General features: G+C 46.8%; 1 protein-coding gene across 1 annotated transcript in view; it reads right to left on the bottom strand.

The window, feature by feature from the left end:
• Positions 1–20,746, bottom strand: part of ATG2A (autophagy related 2A) — a 132,516-nt gene extending 111,770 nt beyond the window's left edge. The window contains exons 1-9 of the mRNA XM_044269730.1: positions 20,153–20,746; positions 8,372–8,534; positions 6,333–6,485; positions 6,117–6,219; positions 5,225–5,393; positions 4,275–4,445; positions 2,678–2,774; positions 2,416–2,577; positions 2,150–2,292 (exon numbers count right to left, since the gene is read on the bottom strand). Coding sequence (XP_044125665.1) covers positions 2,150–2,292; positions 2,416–2,577; positions 2,678–2,774; positions 4,275–4,445; positions 5,225–5,393; positions 6,117–6,219; positions 6,333–6,485; positions 8,372–8,534; positions 20,153–20,323 — 1,332 coding nt within the window. The 5' untranslated portion in view covers positions 20,324–20,746. The remainder of the gene's footprint in view (positions 1–2,149; positions 2,293–2,415; positions 2,578–2,677; positions 2,775–4,274; positions 4,446–5,224; positions 5,394–6,116; positions 6,220–6,332; positions 6,486–8,371; positions 8,535–20,152) is intronic.

The raw sequence follows: 20,746 nt of genomic DNA, 5'->3' as shown, positions 1-20,746 counted from the left end.
TTTTTGTTTTTTCTCACAAAGTCTCCCTTTCCGCTAACTTGAGACAAAAATGTCAATCTTTCATGGACTCAATATGCCCCTCAGCAAATACCTTGGGGTGTCTTCTTTCCAAAAGTCAAGAACAGCTCAAAAAATCCCAGGGCTGAACCGATCTGAGCTGTCTCAACCCGAACTCCAGACTGGGCGGTGAAAGGGGGAACTAATGGTGCGGCTGAAGTTGGGGACTGCCAATCAGGGTTTGCCAGCGCCTCAGGGACTCTAGGGGGTCTACGGGCCTGTCTGTGCGGTGGCTGCGACGGGGTAACTATTGCACGTGCCACCGTACCAGCTTCAACTGCCCTTCTGGTGCAACCTCCTCGTCCGAACTTTGAGTCAGACTGCCACTGCTTTCTACAGATTCATATTCTGACCCGCTGGATTCGTCAGATGAGGGTTCCCATTCCTCATCTGACTGGGTCAGAATCCTGTAGGCCTCTTCAGAAGAATACCCCTTGTTTGACATTTGGACTACTAAATTTAGGGGGTATTCCCTGAGACTACCCAAGAAAAAAAGCATGCCTGTCTTACAAATGGGAGGCTAGCGAAGTACCGGAGGCAGCTGCGATTGATAAAAAATATCAAAACTGATTTTTTTTATCGCCGCAGCGTTTGTGAAGTGATTGTGCAGTGATAAAAATAAAATAAAAAATGTTGTCACTGCGGCGGGGCGGGCGTGAGTGAACGCATGTGTCGGCGACCGATCAGGCCTGATCGGACAAACACTGCGTTTTGGGTGGCGGGCGAACTAAGGTGACACTAATACTATTATAGATCTGACTGTGATCAGTTTTGATCACTTACAGATACTATAAAAGTACAAATGCTGATTAGCGATACGCTAATCAGCGAATCAGTGACTGCGGTGCGGTGGGCTGGGCGCTAAACGATTGCTAACTACCTAACCAAGGGGCCTAAACTATCCTAAAACCTATCAGTCAATACCAGTGAAAAAAGAAAGTGACAGTTTACACTGATCACTTTTTTCCCTTTCACTAGGCGATTGACAGGGGCGATCAAGGGGTTAATTGGGGTGATGGAGGGTGATCTGGGGGCTAAGTGAAGTGTTTGGTGTACTCACTGTGAACTATGCTCCTCTGCTGAGACCAACCGACAAAAAGAATCAGCAGAGGAGCACAGCAGCCATATAACAGCTTATATTTATAAATATAAGGTGTTAAATGGCCTGTGATTCGTTTTTTTTTAAATCATCAGCCTGCCAGCGATAATCATTGGCTGGCAGGCTGATGATGCAACCCCCCTCGAACTTTTGCCGGCCCGCGATGCGCATGCGCGGGCCGGCTGTGAGCGTCATCTCGCGTCTCGCGAGATGACGCATATATGCGTGACTCTGCCTGAGACTGCCGCCTCCGGACCGCGATCCTGCATTAGGCGGTCCGGAGGCGGTTAATCTGTGAGGAGACCTGGAAGTAAGTGTTTAAAGGGGTATTCTGGTAAAGTAACTTAATAAAAAATAAAAAAAATGCATTAAGGCTGCAAGCTGTGACCCAACCAGAACCCATATCTATACTTATAACCAGAGCTTCAATTTACCTTGCAATCCATTTGTTTAGCTCCTGTGTGAGTATAATGACGCCTGATCTTCCCTCACAAAACTACAATCCCCACAATCCCTAGCTTTCCTGCTGTAAGTGATGCTGTTTACTGATTGGCTGATATACACTCCAGTCACGCCCCCTCTACTCACCAATCACCAGCACACTGACACTCCCTTTGTTTCACAAGACATTTAGCTAGAGAATTGATAGCAACACACTGAGCATGCTCGACCTAACAAAGGCTCAGAACTACAGGTCAATGCCATGGCAATTTATAAGGAGACACAGAGGGAAGCAGAGGAAGAAAGCTACTTTTATAACTACTGAACAGTAAATATGTGAAATTTACATTATATTAGGCAATTATTGATGATGAATTAGTCTAAAATATAGGTTATATTTATGGTAACCGGAATACCCCTTTAATTTCCCTGCAGTGCCACCACTAGGCAAATTAACCATTACACAGTGCAATAGCATATATGAATATGGGTTCTCTAAATAGATTCCAATCAACTGAATGCAATCAGAAGTACTGTACTTTTCACACTTACTCCAGGAGCAAAGGCTGGTCCCTGGAACTGGGGATTGCTGCAGTCACTGTACATTGAAGAGTCAAGGTCCACTTCTGATAAGTCATTCGTAGATCGGACAGAAGTGACGCTGTTTGTCATGGCCGCCATAGAGAAAAACATATCTGCAATAAAGAATAACAATTACACTGACGACAGTTATGTTATTTTGCTTTCCCTCTACTTCATATATTTTTAGTGAAAGAAAAGAAAGCAAAAGTTCGCAGAAAAACTGTTAAAATCTTCACCTCCATTCTCCAAATTCTGAAAGGAAACAAGTTCCGGATCTGGTACGTATAACGATCCAGGTCCTGAATGAAGCTGCTGATTCAGATCCTGTTCTATCAGTTTCAAATCCTCCATGTCTAGAGGGCGACTCTTTAGCAACTTCTCCCTAACACTGTTTGATTCTGCAAAATAAAAACTAATTTCAGTAACTTTTTAAAGGGTTTCCAGATACGCGATTATTAATCAATTATTGCCATAATAAGTTGGTGTCAGGTTGTTCACCTGAAATACTTAAAGCATCCAACAGTTGCTGCAAGTTAGCGATCTGATGTGGATTCATGAACATGTGAAGCGAGCCGATCTTCCCATCAATCTCCATCTACAAAAAGAAAAATATACAGTTCAGAGCGCCTCACCATCTCTATATTAACCACTTCTGTGTCGTCATGAATGTTCCGGTTTTCTTAGTCTGTATAGTATTTCAGATGTTAGAACAGCAGCTCTTTTTTTTGTAACTGGACTGTCAGCAAGTGTAAAGGGCTGTCCAGCTTTTTGCAAGAAATGTCCTTTCCTGCAAATATACCATCGCTGTCTGATCAGCAGAGGTTCAGCACTCGGCACCTCCGCCGATCAGCTGTTCTGCAGTAACGCTGACGCTTGAACGACACAGCACTGGACAGATCTGGTGACTGCAGCACTGCTCCCATTGAAGTGAACAGCTGAGCAAAGGCCATCACTTTTAAAGGGTTGGACAACCATCTTAAATGCGTTTTCCAGGCTAATGATAATGACGACCTATCCTCAGGATAGGTCATTGATATTGGATCTATAGTAATCCAACACCCTGCGACCAGCTGTTAACTGCACCCGCAGGAACTACCACTGAGAACGGAGCCCAAAGCACACCTCTGTTAAAAGCGTAGCGCACCCGTCGGGTTACTGCAACTCACTTAAATGTCAGACCCCCACTGATCTAATGATGACCTATCCTGAGGAAAGGACGTCAGTATTGTTAACCTGGAAAACTCCTTTAAAGAGAATCTGTCACCAGTTTTATGTTACCCCCATCTGAGAGCACATAAACTGGTGGGAAACAATGCTAAACACTAGGTCACTTTCTCTTAAAAGTTAGTTTCCGAGATTTTGATACTAATGAACTATCCTTAGGATCAGTATCTGATCGTCAGGGTCCAACACCCGAGCCCCCTGCCGATCAGCTATTTGAGAAGGCAGTGGCGCTCCTGTGAGTGCTGCAGCTTTACACCCGGCTATTCCCACCAAGCGCTCTCCCCATAGAAGTGAATAGGAGCGAACCACATACTGTATCACCGGCCACTGCTCCCATTCACTTCTATGGGCCCGATGGAAATAGTTGAGCCAGCGCTCGGCTATTTTCGGCGGCTCCATAGAAATGAATGGAGGGCAGCTGCGCATGCACAGTGCGCCTTCCACCACTTTCAGGGCTCTGTTCTTGATAAAGGTGCGGGTTGATGGGACCCGCACCTATCAGACAATGGGGGCATATCGTAGCAATATGCCCCCATTGTCTGAGATGAGACTACCCCTTTAAAGGCTATGGCAGCTGTATGTAGTCACCTGGTCACTAAGCGCATATACAAGTACAGAAAGCTTTTCTCACCCTCCTTCGATTGTCAACCCCTTGTATCCACTCGCATTAATACAATTAATACAATGACTGAACAGATATCAACTTGACGAATGAAGTCATTAAAGTTACTGGCATTTTAGCCATTATAGAGGAAACGCCCTTTAAAGATATAACAGGAGAGCACTATAAAAAATACCGAGAAGATGTTTAGCCGCACAAATAACTTATTGAGCTGACAGACACAATGGCTATGCATTCTTGTCCTGTCACCTTTGGTCCGGGAAACATGTCATTCTGCTTCAGTTTGATTATCAGTTCTGTACATCCAGAGCAGCTGCCTATTTGGAGGGTAGGGCTAGTAGGAGGTTGTGTTGGTGGATTGGCAGCCCCTGGTGGTTGAGCTGAATCCGTTTCCGTGTGCTTAGTAGGCTCAGGAGGGATCTGCGAACAGAAAAGATGAGGTAAGCAAATTTCCAACCAATATTCTAAAAGACTATATAAACTGATGTGTAACTGGGATTCACTGGCAAAACTGGGAGAATTCTCTAAATAATGTATATTCAGACACTGAGACATGTATCACATAACACGAAGCAGGGGCTGAAGGCATCATTGTATTGTCTGTACTGTTGTCACAACACAAGGACTTTCAATGGTTCTGGTAGACAGAACTTCTCACCATTATGGGACGGGATGTTGCAGCCGTAGTACAGAACTGTAAAACCAGCCTATATTACAAACATAGCCTTGAAGGCTATGGACACTTCGAGGGTCATTTTATTATTATAGCATCCTACTTATTTTGAGCTAAAAAGCATCTTTTTAGTTGGTTTTTATTAAAAATGTTCTACTGTTTATCCTCTGACGACTTCTATCCCCTTCTCACTGAAATCAAGTGAGAGCTGCGCTAATGACTGGATCTGTGGCCCTTATCTCCACTGTCCTGACAGCTCATAAACACTCATTTAGAGCCGTTGTACATAAGCCGATGGAGCGGGCAGTGTTTGTGAATTCTCATTTGCTACTTTTACAGGCGGTAATCACTATTGTATGGGGGATGAACAATCATCCTGAGATAATTCGTCCCCATACAACTCCATTGTTTGTCGGAAGCACAACCCTGTTTGCAAAGGCCCAGGTATTCTATGGGATGGAAGACACAGATTATGCAATTATGGATGGGCAAGTCCTGCTTTGATGAAACCCCTCCAGATAATTACTTCAGGGTCAGGTGTTGGCGAAGATGTGTGCCGCCTGTTCTTGAAATCTTCATAGTGCAGCGAGACACCACTGAGCTGCAAGATCTTCTGGATAAAAGCTGGAGGCTGATGGATGTCCACAGGGAAGGTCTCACCAGAGTCTCTGACAGCCTCATCACAATAATCTAGTCTGGGGAAACATGAGTAATTCCTTGAGTATGACAGTGAGAGATTTAGGGCAATAATGAGAATTAATAATGGGCATAAACAATAAGAACCAGGAATCGTTTAAATCAGGGATACTCAACCTGCGGCCCTCCAGCTGTTGTAAAACTACAACTCCCACGATGCCCTTCTGTAGGATGATAGCTGTAGGCTGTCAAGGAATGATGGGAGTTGTAGTTTTGCAACAGCTGGAGGGCCGCAGGTTGAGCATGCCTGGTTTAAATTAAAGAGATTTCCCGTGACTATAACTTGTCCTCTATCCACAGGATAAGGGTAGGTGTCTGATCTGTGGGAGTCTGACAGCCCCCCACCAATCACTAAAATGGGGGCCCGTGTTCCTCATTTGAATAGAGTGACAGACATCACACATGTCCACCACTCCATTCTACTCTATGGGGCTGCTGGAGAACTGTGGACATGTATCTGCCACAACACTGACCCTTGTTCTAGTGATCGGCGGGGGCTCCAGCAGATCAGATGATTATCCCCTATCCTGTGGATAAGAGATAAGTTGTTGTCGTGGGAAATCCCTTTGAGAGACAGCGTATGCCACAGTAAGAGATGATGACACATTAAAAGGAGACTGATAAAATAAGGAAATGGTATTAAGGGAACACAGAACTGTACCAGTTACAGGAGTGAGGAATCCAGTGAAGAGACCTACAACTGGAAATGACAGAAATCTGACCTTTTAATGTGTATTTCCAGGGCTGTCCCTGTGGCAGAGTCTGCAGGCGTATTCTCAATACGGATGATAGTATCTAGAAAAGTCACCTTAATCCTCCGCAGCACTACAAGAGATGGATAATGATGCACAGTAAGAAGGTATCTATGAATCGGAATCAAGACAAAGTACTTAAAAAAATCAAAAATAAGATTTTCGACAGTTCAGTGATGAAGTTACCTGTCTCTATAGTTTGGGCAAACATTTCCAATCCTTCAATGGGCTGAGGGGGCTCTGAAGGTTCGTCAGCCTGCTCTTTTAGGCACTCCTGGGCTAGCTGCATGCTCGTGGTCATACATGAGGACCAGCTGTGAGTCTCTGCACCACCTGAACCTGGAGGTGTAGGAGAGAAGTAAGGAAGGAATTGAGATCACATCAGAATGGAGAATGAAGAAGGCTGGGGCTACACGTGACATGTCAACAAGTCTTAGAAAAGTCGCCTATTTTAGAGCGAAAAGTCGCACACAACTTGTGGTCTATGATACCACAATACCACAGCTTCAGCATGTAAGGTGTCACACTGCGCCACCACTGACAACTAGATGCAATGCTGTGCGATTTTCATGTTGCTGTTCAGCCCCAGCCTAAGAAGAAACACCCAGAACATGTATTTGTGCCGTCAGTGGTAACATTCACACAATCCTTCCCATCATAACATTTTATGACTATTGCTAGCACAGATCATAAAGCAATGATGGCTGCAAACGAAAGAGAGCTCCTTATGACAAGTGCACATGGCGAACATATCCAGCATATGCCAACAGGGTGTATTGGCATACACTGGGCGGTATGCATGCCATCATACTATCTTTTTTTTACTATATGGGATCCCACAGTCCACCAAACAGACTGACAGCAAGGAACACATTTTTTTCAAACTAGGCGAAACTCCAGAGGTATACATCAAGGAACATACCCGAGATATACCAGCGATGCAATAAAAGATGTGAACCTGATTTCCTCCCAGCTCCTATATATTTCATTGGAGACTTCCCAAGCTTTCCTTTCTAAAGGTCCTAAATTACAGCGATAAAACCCATTTACATTTGTACACGTTGTTACTTCACATTGTATTTTGCCAGAAATCTTGTGACCAGCAATGTACACAGAAGGTAAGGGCATTTTCAGCATGCCTCATTCTCCTTTCCTGCAAAATCTGCCATTGGGGGCAAGTGGTGACACTTCCGTATACATCGTCTCAAACCTCCAGGTTTGGATGACTTTCAGCTAGTGTGTAAGGGACTGTTCAGCCCCAGCATGGCCGGACCTGCAGAGGGAATCCTACTTACCTGATCCCCACTGTTGGGTTCTGCTCCTCTACCACCAGTGCAGATCTCCAGTCTCCCTTTCTCGCTGCTGCTTATCGCTGTCCACAGCGGTGATGTGTCCTAGATGCATCACGTGATTCAATAACATTATGCATGGTGGACACATCACCGCTGTGGCCAGTCATTGGCTGCAGCAGACACGTGACCCACGTCAAACCAGATGTTGATGGTTGGAGACCGGAGATCTGAAGAGGTAGTGAGGGAGTGAAGGAGCCGGACCCCAGCAGCGGAGATTACGTAAGTAGGATTCCCTCTGCAGGGCCAGCCACACTGGGCAGTCTGTCAACAACCCCTCTAAATCAGCATTCACATCTTGAAGCAATGGAACATTCGACCTCTGGGAACCCCCCAGTCCTGAAAATCAAGGGGCAACAGCACTAGTTTAGCGCTGTGTTTAGTCACCCACTGTGCAGTATGGCCTGATTTTATTGAAAGGAGTCTTCTCCATGAAGTCTTGCGCATTCAAGAGGATGGAAGCGATGATGTGCAGGGAAAACTTAGAAGGGCACGCAGCTCTAAAACAGCACAGGGGCCCATTTATTCTCAGGCTGGAGGAGGTCTCAAAAGATCCTAGTGATATGCCATCACATTATAAAATGGGACTATCGCTTTAATGTACACATGCACAATGCACCATGTACATATTTTACTCAGTACCATTTTCTGGCACAGATAAGCTGAAAAATATAGCGTTTGCCCTTGAAGAAGTTTGCAGGGCTTCACTGCCACTCTAAAAGCGACTCATTGATTAATATTTTAACAGACTGCCCAGTGGAGAGACTGGCACGCTGCGAACCCATGTGCCAGTATTAATATATTATCCTCTGTGTGAAAACTCACAGCTCAGGTGGGTACAGTGTACAGTAAAAAGTGGGTATGATTAGCACTTACCAGCCCTATATTTTGGTCGACAAGTAATCTGCAGTTCAGAAACTTCCAGAGTACAATTCTCCGTGACAAGCGCCGACCACGGGATAGTAACTGAAATGCTGCCGATAAAGCCATCAACGATTTCGAGCGGAGCCCCTGCGGAGTCCAGGAGGTCATTCACGGACTGAGTCAGAAGGAAATATGAAAAAGATTAAAATACCAAAAAAAGGCAGGTAAAGTAGTATGCTGGGGTAACAAAAACAGAGCTAATTATTATTAAAAAAAATCTACTATTAAAGGGGTTTTCTGAGTGTTTAAATGGGTTATCCAGGCTGGCAATGGCCCCTATATACCCGGGCCCCTTACACTGATGCCACTTACCTGGCTCCTCGCTCCCTGCACGGCCACAGCTGCTTCTCCCCGTGCACGGATAAAAACATCCGGTGTCGGGGGAAGGCAGCCAATGGCAGGCGGTGAAGGGGACGTCCCCGTCACCACCTGCCATTGACTGTTAACCCCCCCCCCCTGGACACCAGATGTTTTCATCCATGCATGGGGACTAGAAGCAGAGCAAGGAGCGGGGAGCCAGGTAAGGAGAATCAGTATGAGGGGCCAGGGTGTATGGCGGGCCATTTCCAGCCTTTAATACTGATGACCTATCCTCAGGGTAGGTCATTAGTACCTGGTAGAGGTCAGAATACCGTAACCCCTGCTTATTATTTGTTTGAATTGGCCTCTGGTCAGCACTGCGGCCAACTTGTAGTCTGCCAAGCACAGCGCCATTCACTGTATAGTGGATGTGCTTGGTACTGCAGCTCAGCCCCAATGACTTCAACGTGACTAGGCCATGTGACCAATGAACGTGATGTCACTGGCATAGGAAGAGCCACAGTCTCTTCAAAGAGCTAATTGACAAGGATTCTGGGACATGGATCCCCACCTATCAGATACTGAGTATTAAACACTTGGATAACCCCTTTACCAATACAATATCCATAGGTGGAGCTCTCTATTCTTCCATATAGTCACTAGGAAAATATGCATTGGGCCATACCACCTGATAGAAGTGGCACATGGAATTTAGGAAGTGATCAATGCCCATGACAGATGACAGCTCATGCTCACGTAGAAGAAGTGACCTATTTAAACTACCTCTGATCTTACAAACTACCCATCAATTACCTGGGAATGTGTCAAGAACTACAGCAAAGCAAATAAAACACAGGAAGGTTCATAACCAGAAAAAGTTAAACTGGTGGTGACTAAGTCAGCGGGCATTTCCTAGTACAAGCTGGTACGATGGCACAGGCTACAAAAACGTGGGACCATTCTAAAGAAGCAGAGCGAAAAGATCCAAACAGCCGAAAGAAACTCATTACACGTGATCAAGCAACTGTCGCGGCTCAGGTGACTGATGTCAGGAAATCAAGGAGACTGGCTGAGCGTGGAGGAATCTAACAGCCTCCTTGATTTCTCTTGATTCAGTGTTGATAGGGTTAATGACCACTTCCCTTTTCTCAGCTGTTGCTCAGTGGTCATCACTTCTACCCTTTATAGTCTCACCCCACCCTTCTGACTATGCGGTTGATAGCTTCATTTGGGTTTGGCTGAGCTGGTGTGAGGTCGCCTCTGGTGTTCCGGTTCTTCCATCTCTACAGAAGTTAAGTTTTGCATTTGTTTGTATTTGTTATATTCCCTGTTGTTGTATCTGGGCCTGAGACATAGACTTCCATTCATCCATCTGGGAGGGATGAGTTGTCTCTGGTCCTATACTTATTCCAGGGCCTAGGTATCCTGCTTATGAATATTCCTACCTTCAAGGCCTATTCATATTGATAGGTAGTCAGGGTCTGGATTAGGGTTGTCTAGGAGGTGTAAATCACAGAAGAAATGCACCAAACGGATATGCCACTGACTATACTGGCTAGTCATAAATGCAGATATTAAAAGCTGAGACTTTTGCCAATATATTCCTGTCAGGAAGATATCGGAGCCCACATGCACCACGTCACGGCTCACGGATAGTCGTTTGCTGCAGTCCACATGCGGTGGGACTGCTCCCCCAATGAAAAACACGCTACAGTGTTAGGGGTTGAGCAGCTCCCCCAGATTTGCCACTATATTTCTGTGTTTTTGTCTTGTTTTATATGTAGTGTATGTGCCTTTACCTGGCATTTAAACACTCTCCTTTGCACCTGGTAGCCTCCATCACACGGTCTGATATGGGTGTGGCTTACAGTCTGGCTTTGTTCACATTGCACTAGTTGTCCTGCTAGGCGGTTGTGTGGAAGCTTGGCTGTGAGCTGGATTACATCACCTTCAGACCTTGTTCACACCATAGGTAGCGTAGTGGTAGGACCCCTTGCCATGCTGAGAGCCGTGACGTGGTGCATGTGGGCTCCGATATCTTCCTGACAGGAATATATTGGCAAAAGTCTCAGCTTTTAATATCTGCATTTATGACTAGCCAGTATAGTCAGTGGCATATCCGTTTGGTGCATTTCTTCTGTGATTTATGATTATATTTTCATCCGCACAATGCTCCGTTTTGTGTAGGATGCCTTTATGGTGCATGTGGACCGCGCCGACATCCTCCACCGTATGCAAAATATTTTTTGCTGGGGATAGTCGTTTGCTGCGGTCCACATGCGGTGGGACTGCTCCCCCAATGAAAAACACGCTACAGTGTTAGGGGTTGAGCAGCTCCCCCAGATTTGCCACTATATTTCTGTGTTTTTGTCTTGTCTACGAGGTGACCTGTTTCTTCTATTGTTTCCAGGCCCAGTTACTGTTCCCCTTCCCTCCTGTGCTCAGTATGGAGTCGCCCCCCCCCCCCCCCCCCCCAACACTAATCGTGACAGTAACATAGCAATTACAAAGAAAGCGATGCCAGAGAAACACTGAAGGCTAATCACTGGTCTGACTGCTGTGACCACTGATGGTGAGGAATAGGCCATGAGGGAATTTTTCATGATGTGTGAACTTCTGAAATCAGTTCTGAGTTGGAGCTATAAGTGCCAAATTCATCAACCCCCTGCTTGTTAAATTTGGGACATCTTTAAGCATAACCTACTCAACTAGCTAATCACACCACCAACTTTCATACCCACTTTTCAACTATGTGGCAGGCAGGGTAAAAGTCGTAGTGTGAGACTTTGTTTTTCTGACAGAATTTGGGCACATGGGGCTTGATATATTCCTCCCAATGTTCCTACTTCTGTTAGTTCCACTGCCTGCTACAGCACTGACTATAAGGCCAGTTTCACACGGCGGTATCCAGTCTGGAAACACACTCCGTGTGGGAGCTATATTGATAAATGAGCTCACAAATTCATAATAATTTCAATGCTGTGTGTTCCTGCCTGACCGCAGGTCTACTGAACTGTAGTGATGTAAGGCAGTGACTACAGTTCAGTAGATTCACAGTACCATTAATAATAATGATGCTGTGAGTTCACTTCAGAGGAGCGGTGTTATGTCCCACACGGTGTTTCCCGGACTGACTATGCTGGTGGGAAACTGGCCTAATAGTCTGCCAATACGACTTCCAGAAACAGCAGTGTAAAACCATCCAGTGGCATGGCGATTTCCTAATGATCAGGTCAGATACTTACAGATCTTACATGGATGACATATCCTAGCTACATGCTATCAGCGTCCCTGCTCACACAACCCCTGAGTCAGGGTATCTAGGAAAAGCAAGCAACTAGTTGGTATTTAACCCACTGGACCGTCCCTCCACGTCTAAGGAGAGCGCTAACATGGAGGCTACTGAGGTTTAGGCATCATGCACACAAACATTATTTTGGTCTTTATTTGAGCCACATTTTTTTGCGGCTCGGATGTGGACCCATTCACTTCAATAGGGCCGCAAAAGATGCTGACACCACACAGTACTGTCCACATCTGTTGCTCTGTTCCGTGGCCCAGCAAAAAAAATAATAGAATATGTAAAACACAGCACAGTCGTGTGCGTGAGGCCTTATTCTGGTGAATTTTAGATGGCAGGACTCTGTGCACCCACAACCTGCCCCATGTACATGTCTCATGTATATATGGCCTGACACTTTACCACCCCACAGATTTTGTTCTCTCGGGGCAATACAGAAACTGAACAAACGACTGACCCGGGATATGGGACTGCTAGAAACACCGGTTCCCTTCACCCGGGAGATTATGTCCAATAGTCACTAAAAAACTAAAATTATTAAAATGACAGCGCGAGCTCTGACCCTGAATGTGTGTTTGTTCTAGGGCTGAAACGATTATTCGAATAACTCGATTAAATCGAGTCAAAAAATTCATCGATGCAGTTTCCCTGCATCGGGGAATCGTTTAGATCAAGTGATCACGGAGCGGGAGTGAAATTAAGCATCTCACTCATCGCTTCGGTGTCCTATGGAGGCCAGAGAGACAGGACTGAGCCGGCACAGCGGAGAAGGAGGAGGGAGTCTCTCCCTCCCCACTGTGCACGGCTGCCGCTGAAGACCAAGTAGGAGGAGGAGGGGAGGGACTGAGGAGGGGAGGGACTGTGGCCACTGCGCCACCAATGAATGTGCCGGCCATATCCCACAGGGTCCCCCTCCTCCCCCCCATCATTGGTGGCAGTGTCAGTTCCGATCGGAGCCCCAGCAGTGTAATGCTGGGGCTCCGATCGGTTACCATGGCAGCCAGGACGCTACTGAAGTCCTGGCTGCCATGGTATGTTAGTGAGCAGAGAGCAGCGCATTATACTCACGTGCGCTGTGGCCGGCGGTCGCTCCTTCTCATAGGTCTGTGCGGCGCATTGCTAATGCTGTAAGCATTAGCAATCCGCCGCACAGACAGAAGAAGGAGCGACCGGCGGCCACAGCGCACGTGAGTATAATGCGCTGCTCTCTGCTCACTAACATACCATGGCAGCCAGGACTTCAGTAGCGTGACTCCTGGCTGCCATGGTAACCGATCGGAGCCCCAGCATTACACTGCTGGGGCTCCGATCGGAACTGACACTGCCACCAATGATGGGGGGAGGAGGGGGACCCTGTGGCCACTGCCACCAATGATTAATACTGGGGAGGGGGGGGGGGTTGCGTTACCAGAGGGGGCAGGCAGATCAGAGGCTGGGGGGAGGGGGGGGAGGCCGATCAGAGGCTGGGGGGGAGGCCGATCAGAGGCTGGGGGGGAGGCCGATCAGAGGCTGGGGGGGAGGCAGATCAGAGGCTGGGGGGGGAGGCAGATCAGAGGCTGGGGGGGGGAGGCAGATCAGAGGCTGGGGGGGGAGGCAGATCAGAGGCTGGGGGGGGAGGCAGATCAGAGGCTGGGGGGGGGAGGCAGATCAGAGGCTGGGGGGGGGAGGCAGATCAGAGGCTGGGGGGGGGAGGCAGATCAGAGGCTGGGGGGGGGAGGCAGATCAGAGGCTGGGGGGGGAGGCAGATCAGAGGCTGGGGGGGGGAGGCAGATCAGAGGCTGGGGGGGGAGGCAGATCAGAGGCTGGGGGGGGAGGCAGATCAGAGGCTGGGGGGGGGAGGCAGATCAGAGGCTTGGGGGGGGAGGCAGATCAGAGGCTGGGGGGGGAGGCAGATCAGAGGCTGGGGGGGGAGGCAGATCAGAGGCTGGGGGGGAGGCAGATCAGAGGCTGGGGGGGGAGGCAGATCAGAGGCTGGGGGGGGGGAGCCAGATCAGAGGCTGGGGGCAAGCAGATCAGAGGCTGGGGGCAAGCAGATCAGAGGCTGGGGGCAAGCAGATCAGAGGCTGGGGGGAGGCAGATGGAGAGAGAGTGGTTAATGGAGGCTGCAAGCACCACCTTGGCATGTATAAAGTTATTGGTTTAGAGAGGGGTTAATGAAGGCACCTCCAAGGTGCTTTCATTAACCTCTTCAAACCAATAACTTTATACATGCCTAATGCCAAGGTGCTTCCATTAACCCCTCCAAACCCAATGGGCATGTATAAAGTTATTGGTTTGGTGGGGTTAATGGAAGCACCTTGGCATTAGGCATGTATAAAGTTATTAACCCCTTCAAACCAATAACTTTATACATACCTAATTACGTACGTTATTTTAAGTAGCTTTTTCTTATTAGATTACTCGATGAATCGAGAAATATAATCGATAGAATACTCGATTACAAAAATATTCGTTTACTGCAGCCCTAGTTTGTTCAGAACCAATATCAGGCTTCTGAGACGGGAGGGAGTAGGAAAGGAAGGGGGGGGGGAAGAAAAAAGTAAAAATAAATGTCAACGCCATCACATTTTGTGATGGGATTGTGCAGCAAGTGACAGCTGAGGATTTCCTGGACCTCACTCAGAGAACGGACTGAAATGAGATTCCTGGAATCACTCTGGACATTGTGCAAGTTACTGGTGACTGTGCCGGATGTAGTGTCTACAGCTCTCCAAGTATCTCCACCACAGGCTGAACATACACGCAGTGTGCAGAGTATGGAACATGTAAAGAAAGGGTCTCACAAACACAATGAGGGGCATTAATTAAGGGACTTGCATCTATTTTTACGACCAAAATAGCCGCAAGTCCCTTTGTGACTTATGCCGTGTTCCGCAGGAGGATGGGACGGGGCAGGTGCTGGAGTAGTTTTTACACCAGGCGCATGGACTGCCTTAGATTCGCCTAATTCACGACAAGGCGCACGCCTCATCATAAATTAGCCGAATCTTACGGCAGTGTAGGTGGGAATCTAAGACCGGACTTCGTAAATGACCCTCAATGCCTGTCCAATCCATAAGTCCTATTAGCAAAAGAGATCATCAGCTTAGTTCTTTCTCTTAGAGCTAAAGTAGGGGCTTCTAGCAAAAACTGGTGCCCGCTCTGGCAGACTCGCCCATCTAGTAGTAGGTTACAGTAGAAGCAGATACGCTGCGCTGTGTTCAGCAATCCTCAGCTGTCCCATAGAGAATGAATGGAGTGGCAGGGCCAATTCTCAACCTGCTGCTCCATCAGGATGGAGGCTCTCCTATTCTCGGTATCTGTGGGGGTCCCAGCTGTCAGACCCCCACCAACCAGTTATCAGCTGTCCTAGCATAGGTGATAACTTTAAAGGGGTCTGATACTTATCCTCTGAAGTGAATGGGGCTGAGCGCGATACCAAGCACAGCCGCTATATAATGTACAGCGCTGTGCTTGGCAAGCACGGAGAAGGCCATGGTGCCCACAGGAGCGCTGCTGCCTTCTTAAACAGCTGATCGGCAGTGGTCCCGGGTGTCGGACCCCCAACGATCAGATACTGATGACCTATCCAGAGGATAGGTCACCAGTATTAAAAACGAATACCCCTTTAAAACGCTATTCCCATCACAGTATAGGTCATAAACATCTGATAAGAGCAGGTTCCAGAGGTGGCACCAACATCTATCTATAGAATGGGGCCCCTCCAACGACGTCCTGCCTGGATCCAGTAGCCAGAGGTGGTCTGAACTATGGAAACAACTAAGTGGTCTGTACGATGCAGTTTCTTTAGTTCCACTGCATCCAGGCCAGACAAGGTGGGGAAGGGGTGGAGATCACTATGGTGCTCGAAATTTCTGGTTGCCATATAGAACATTCAAAGATTTCAACAACAAAAAACATGCCAATGGTTGGGAGCCAGCAGAAAATTTCTATTCCTACTGTCTACCTTGCATCTTTGATTTTGACGTGTCAAAGGATGGCACGTCTACGAACCATGCGCAGTGCAGTACTACAGAGCCTTGGGCACTCATGGGCTGCTGCATGATGCCTCGGCATGACGCAATGGGGGTCATTTACTAAATGCATCATGCTATTTTTTGGAGAGTAAAAAAAAAAGTTGCAAGACTTGCAAGTGCATTTGATGGGGGCTGGGGCTTCGGCCCCAACAAATCGACCATCTTTTAAAAGAGGAGTGAAACCTATTCCAGTCATTGGCAGGGGTAGTTTTCACTCCCGGCACACTCCTTGCTGTGGGAGACTGGTATAAAAAGCTGGTCTTTGTAAATGACCCCCATTTATCTTCTTAATCCCACATATAATGGAACCTGCTGAAAGGTAATCTACATCCTATGTTTTATTATTTCATTGTACTCATTTAGAGCTAAAAATAATTTTTTTTAATTTGTCTTTTTTTTACAAATATGGAGCCATTTTTTCTGAACAGGGGCGGAGATGCTCTAGTAACAGCTTCTAGATTTTCTCTTTTCCGTCAGCTGGGGAGCTGACAGACTCCTTATCTCTAATCTTTGACCTCATAAACACTCATTATAGCTCAATTCTTATCTTACTGATAAGAATGTGATTTAAAAGGGGTTCTCCGGGCTGTTCATATTGATCACCTATCTTTAGGATAGGTCATCAATATCAGATCGGCGGGGTTCCAACAGCCGGCACAACCGCCAATCAGCTGTTTGAAGAGAGAGCGCGCGCCGTGCCAGCGCTGCCTCCTCTTCATAGTTTACCTGCTTGCCGTCGCATCTGCAGCGGTGAGCAGGTGTAATTACACCCAAGCTTATTTCAATGGGATGGATCGCTCCTATAGAAGTGTATGGGAATGAGCCATCCCATTGAAATGAATGGGACGGCTCTGGTTTAATTACATTTGCTCACCGCTGCAGATGCGACGGCAAGCAGGTAAACTATGAAGAGGAGGCAGCACTGGCACGGCGCGCGCTCTCTCTTCAAACAGCTGATCGGCTGGGGTGTCGGGTATCGGACCTCAGCCAATCAGATATTGATGACCTATCCTGAGGATAGCTCATCAATAAAAAATAACTTGGACAACACCTTTAAATAAGTGTTTATCACCTTACAGTAAATTAGAGATAAGGGTTATTAGATGACCGGAACAAAGTGAAAGTAAAGTAGGATTCACACAGCTAGATGAACAGTTAACCCAATATTTTTAATAAAGACCAATTGAAAAAAAAAAAAGATTTTTAGCCCAAAACGAGTAAAATGCAATCATTAAAAAAAATTGCCCCTAGAGGTGTACATAGCCTTTAAAGGGGTTCTGCATTTTTTTTGTTTTGTTTTTTCTACTGATGATTTATCATCAGCATCTGAATTGCGGGGGTTCAACACCAAGGACCCCTGCCGATCAGCTGTTTGAGAAGGCAGCGAATGGTGCTTTGCGATGCACTACTGCCTTCTCAAACAGCTGATCGGCAGGGGTCCCGGGTTTCGGACGCAGATGCTGATGATCTATCCAGAGGCTAGGTCATCAGTTACAAAAAAAAAACAACTAACAAACAAACTGCAGAACCCCTTTAAGTTATTTCAGTCACATTCATAGGAAAAAAACCATATATAGCTCTTCACACAGGAGTATAATACAGCCCTATAAACTCCTGCAGGTGTTGTACTAACGCTCAATCATAATTTGGAGCTTGCACAGATAAGAAATAGGACTGTGTGCATGAGGTCTAAAGGTATCATCTACAAGAAAATGTGATACACGGTATCACCTCCACAATGATCCTGAGCGACTGCCCATTTCACCCTGGGATAGTGTTGCATACCAAAATCAGCCGGCATTCCTTGCGTGCTGAATGTCCGTACAGATCTAGCTCTGGTGATGGGCAGGGGGTAGTGTAACAGCAGGCAATGTCATCTTCTGTAGAGAAAGCAGACTCTCCCAGAACATAACCAGTGGCTACAGCGGACACCACTCCAGGGAAGTCCTATCCGTGCAAGACTACAAGAGGTTTGGTCCTTCTCACCCCAAACCAATGTAGTCAAATTTTGACTTAAAAGTTACTTTTATTCAACCAGCAAGTAATTTTTTGACGGGAAATGACCTAGGTGTCTCCCAAAAGACAATACGACGATGTACAAGAGGCATTATTGTGGAGGGAAAAAAAACATTTCTCAGCTTTTATTTACATTTGACCAAAAAGTGTCCAGTCCAAAATTATTCATACCCTTCACAAACTGTCACAGTCTGTGAGAAAATCAAAAGTTCTATACGATTCCAAATAGTCCAAGCTGTTCTAAAGCATCCTAATTACCCTGATTCATTGGGAACAGCTGTTTTAATCAACTCAACAGGTGAAAAACAGCAGCTCTCTGCGGTTGGATTGTGGACAGTCATGGCTAAGACACAGGAGCTCAGTGAGGACCTGCGGCTGCTCACAAGTCAGGAAAGGGCTACAAGGCCATTTCTAAATGGTTTCAAGTTCCAGTGGCTACAGTGCAAAGTATTATTAAAAAATACAAGATGTTCCACACTGTGGAAAATCTCAGAGGTCGTGGTCGGAAGCCAAAAGTAACACCTGTGCTGGCCAGGAGGATAGTTAGAGAGGTGAAAAAGAATCCAAGGATCACCACCAAGGCCATCCTGGTGAATCTGGGCTCTGCTGGTGGCAATGTCTCAAGGCAGACAATCCAACAGACACTGCACAATGCAGACCAAGGAGGACGCCACTTCTCCAGATAAGGAACACAAAAGCTCATCTGGACAAAGAAGAAACCTTCTGGTCTTCTGTGTTATGGTCAGATTTGTTTGGTCACAATGATGTTTTCTTCATTTGGCGGAAAAAAGGAGAAGCCTTCAATCCAAAGAACACCATCCCCACTGTCAAACATGGTGGTGGGAACCTAATGCTTTGGGGGTGTTTTTCAGCCAATGGACCAGGGAACCTAATCACAGTAAACGGCACCATGAAAAAAGAGCAATACATGAGGATTCTCAACGACAACATCAGGCAGTCTGCAGAGAAACTTGGCCTTGGGCACCAGTGGACCTTTCAGCATGACAATGACCCAAAACACACAGCAAAAGTGGAGAAGAAATGGTTAGCAGACAACAACATTAACGTTTTGGAGTGGCCCAGCCAGAGTCCAGACTTGAATCCAATTGAGAATCTGTGGAGGGAGCTAAAGATCAGGGTGATGGCAAGAAGACCCTCCAACCTGAAAGATTTGGAGCTCATTGCTAAAGATGAATGGGCAAAAATACCTGTGGAGACCTGCAGAAAGCTGGTCTGCAATTATAGGAAGCGTTTGATTGCCGTAATAGATAAATAAAGGCTTTTCTATTGATTATTGAGAAGGGTATGAATAATTTTGGACTGGACACTTTGCTCAAATGTAAATAAAAGCTGAGAAATGCTTTTTTATCTTTTGGGAGACACCTATGTCATTTCCCGTCAAAAAATTACTTGCTGGTTGAATAAAAGTAACTAAGTCAAAATTTGCCAGGGGTATGAATAATTATGGGCAGCACTGTATGTATAAACTTGTCATTATGTCCGTCAATGTAACCTACAGTCATTACACGCCTGCCCATGATGTCCATGTAACCTACAGTCATTACACGCCTGCCCACGTACACTACAGCCCTTGCACACCTGTCCTTGGTGACCATGTAAACTACGGTCATTACACGCCTGTTCTTGATTTCCAATCCATGTATACTAGTCATTGCACACCTGTCCTTGGTGTCCATGTATACTAGTCATTACACGCCTGTCCTTGGTGTCCATGTATACTAGTCATTACACGCCTGTCCTTGGTGTCCATGTATACTAGTCATTACACGCCTGTCCTTGGTGTCCATGTATACTAGTCATTACACGCCTGTCCTTGGTGTCCATGTATACTAGTCATTACACGCCTGTCCTTGGTGTCCATGTATACTAGTCATTACACGCCTGTCCTTGGTGTCCATGTATACTAGTCATTACACGCCTGTCCTTGGTGTCCATGTATACTAGTCATTACACGCCTGTCCTTGGTGTCCATGTAAACTTAGCTTCATGGTCTACTACGACCTACAATGATAAAACGCGGCATTCCGCTCTCCCCACAGATAATTCACACACTGAAGAGCGCGCTATGAGTGACGTTACCCAGATGTCCAGGTGTATATCCGTCAGACGGCCACTTCCATTGTAGAGGTCCAGACTCAGCTGCTCCAGGCTCAGCCTCTCCTCCAGGTAGTGCCCCAGGTAATGCTGTAGGAGATACCTGCACGCCCGCGTCTTGATGGAGCTGGACCATGGGAATAGCCACCGAGACATGGTGAGGGCCGGGTGGGTGAGATGGGGGCAGGAAAAGGGATCTGACCTCAACTCATCACCCAGGGGTGATGGTCAGCCGCTCTCTGGGGTCACTGGCTCTGAACCCCAAAACTGTCCCTCATACCCCTGTACTATGCCCTATCAGTGACAGCTCCCCCTATAGGCGGCTGCTCAGTGTATACTCATACTGGCACACAGCTCTCATCTCCTTCTACTAGCCCGACGTCGCCTTTTGTCCTGTCACTGAACTCCTGTCACCTCAGCCGCGCCAGCCCCTCCACAACCTCTATGGTCACGTGGCCCTAATAACGCATGCGGTTCTCTCTCCGTCTCTCGGTTGCCCCTGTTTACAGGGTCTATGCTAAGCTAATGAATCTACGACGCCCGGTTCCGGGTCACCCAGTGTTTTGCTTCTCTACGAAG

Source organism: Bufo gargarizans, chromosome 10 (assembly GCF_014858855.1).
Source record: "Bufo gargarizans isolate SCDJY-AF-19 chromosome 10, ASM1485885v1, whole genome shotgun sequence".
NCBI lineage: Eukaryota > Metazoa > Chordata > Amphibia > Anura > Bufonidae > Bufo > Bufo gargarizans.
This window is presented reverse-complemented; position numbering and strand designations above follow the sequence as displayed.